Raw genomic sequence first — 805 nt, forward strand, 5'->3', positions numbered from 1 at the left:
CCAATCAGCGACAGCACGCCCAACATGAAGCGCGAGAGGAAAGCGGCGCGCACGCTGGGTATCATTATGAGCGCGTTTCTGGCGTGCTGGCTGCCCTTCTTTATTTGGTGAGTTTTGGCGTAATTATTTGGTTTCTTCATTTATTAAGTTTTCAGTTCATTTTCGGTGAGTTTAGTGTTTACCTACTTGATGATCTGTAGGACATTAAAAAGAGCAACCTCCGTGTTCGAGTGGGTATTGCGCTAGGCTTTCACGCCGAAGGTCCCGGGTTCGATTTTCGGCGGGGTCGAAGTTTTTTCAGCTGTGTGCTTGGATTTTGGGGTGCACTCAGCCTCGTGAAGACAATTAGTTTTTTCGGCTCTGTGCTTGGATTTTTGGGGTGCACTCAGCCTCGTGAAGACAATTGAGAGTAGCTATTTTAATCGAGTAGTGGCCAGTGACGGGGTATTACCATTGTAAAAAGATGATGGAAATATGGAAAAGGAGGCACTTCGTGATCCCGTGATATTACTAACGCTCTGAAAAAGCTCTGCTTTACCACAGATGATTAGAGATTTGATTAGTTGATCTTTAGGATTTTAAAATTAATCTGTGATCAATAATTATTAATGCTTTGCAGGATTCAAAATATCTTTTTGTGATAGTACCTAGTCCTAGACTAAATAAAAGGCACTATGTATATTCTATTCTATTCCTCAGGTACCTCGGATCTTCACTATGCGGACCCAAATGTTCTACACCCCGCGTCATCGTGGTTCTAGTGTTCTGGACCGGCTATTTCAACTCCTCTCTCAACCCTCTCATC

At 43.5% G+C, this 805-nt stretch overlaps 1 protein-coding gene across 1 annotated transcript; it reads left to right on the forward strand.

Moving 5' to 3' along the window:
* Nucleotides 1-11: 11 nt before the first annotated feature.
* On the forward strand, nucleotides 12-802 carry LOC108254238 (octopamine receptor beta-2R-like; the record flags this gene model as incomplete). Its single annotated transcript, XM_017449239.2, has 2 exons — nucleotides 12-107; nucleotides 700-802. Coding segments are annotated over exons 1-2 (186 nt in total), but the record flags the coding sequence as incomplete, so codon positions are not given.
* Nucleotides 803-805: the final 3 nt, after the last annotated feature.

The sequence above is a fragment of the Diaphorina citri genome, unplaced genomic scaffold (assembly GCF_000475195.1).
Source record: "Diaphorina citri unplaced genomic scaffold, Diaci psyllid genome assembly version 1.1 scaffold23822, whole genome shotgun sequence".
NCBI classification, from domain to species: Eukaryota; Metazoa; Arthropoda; class Insecta; order Hemiptera; family Psyllidae; genus Diaphorina; species Diaphorina citri.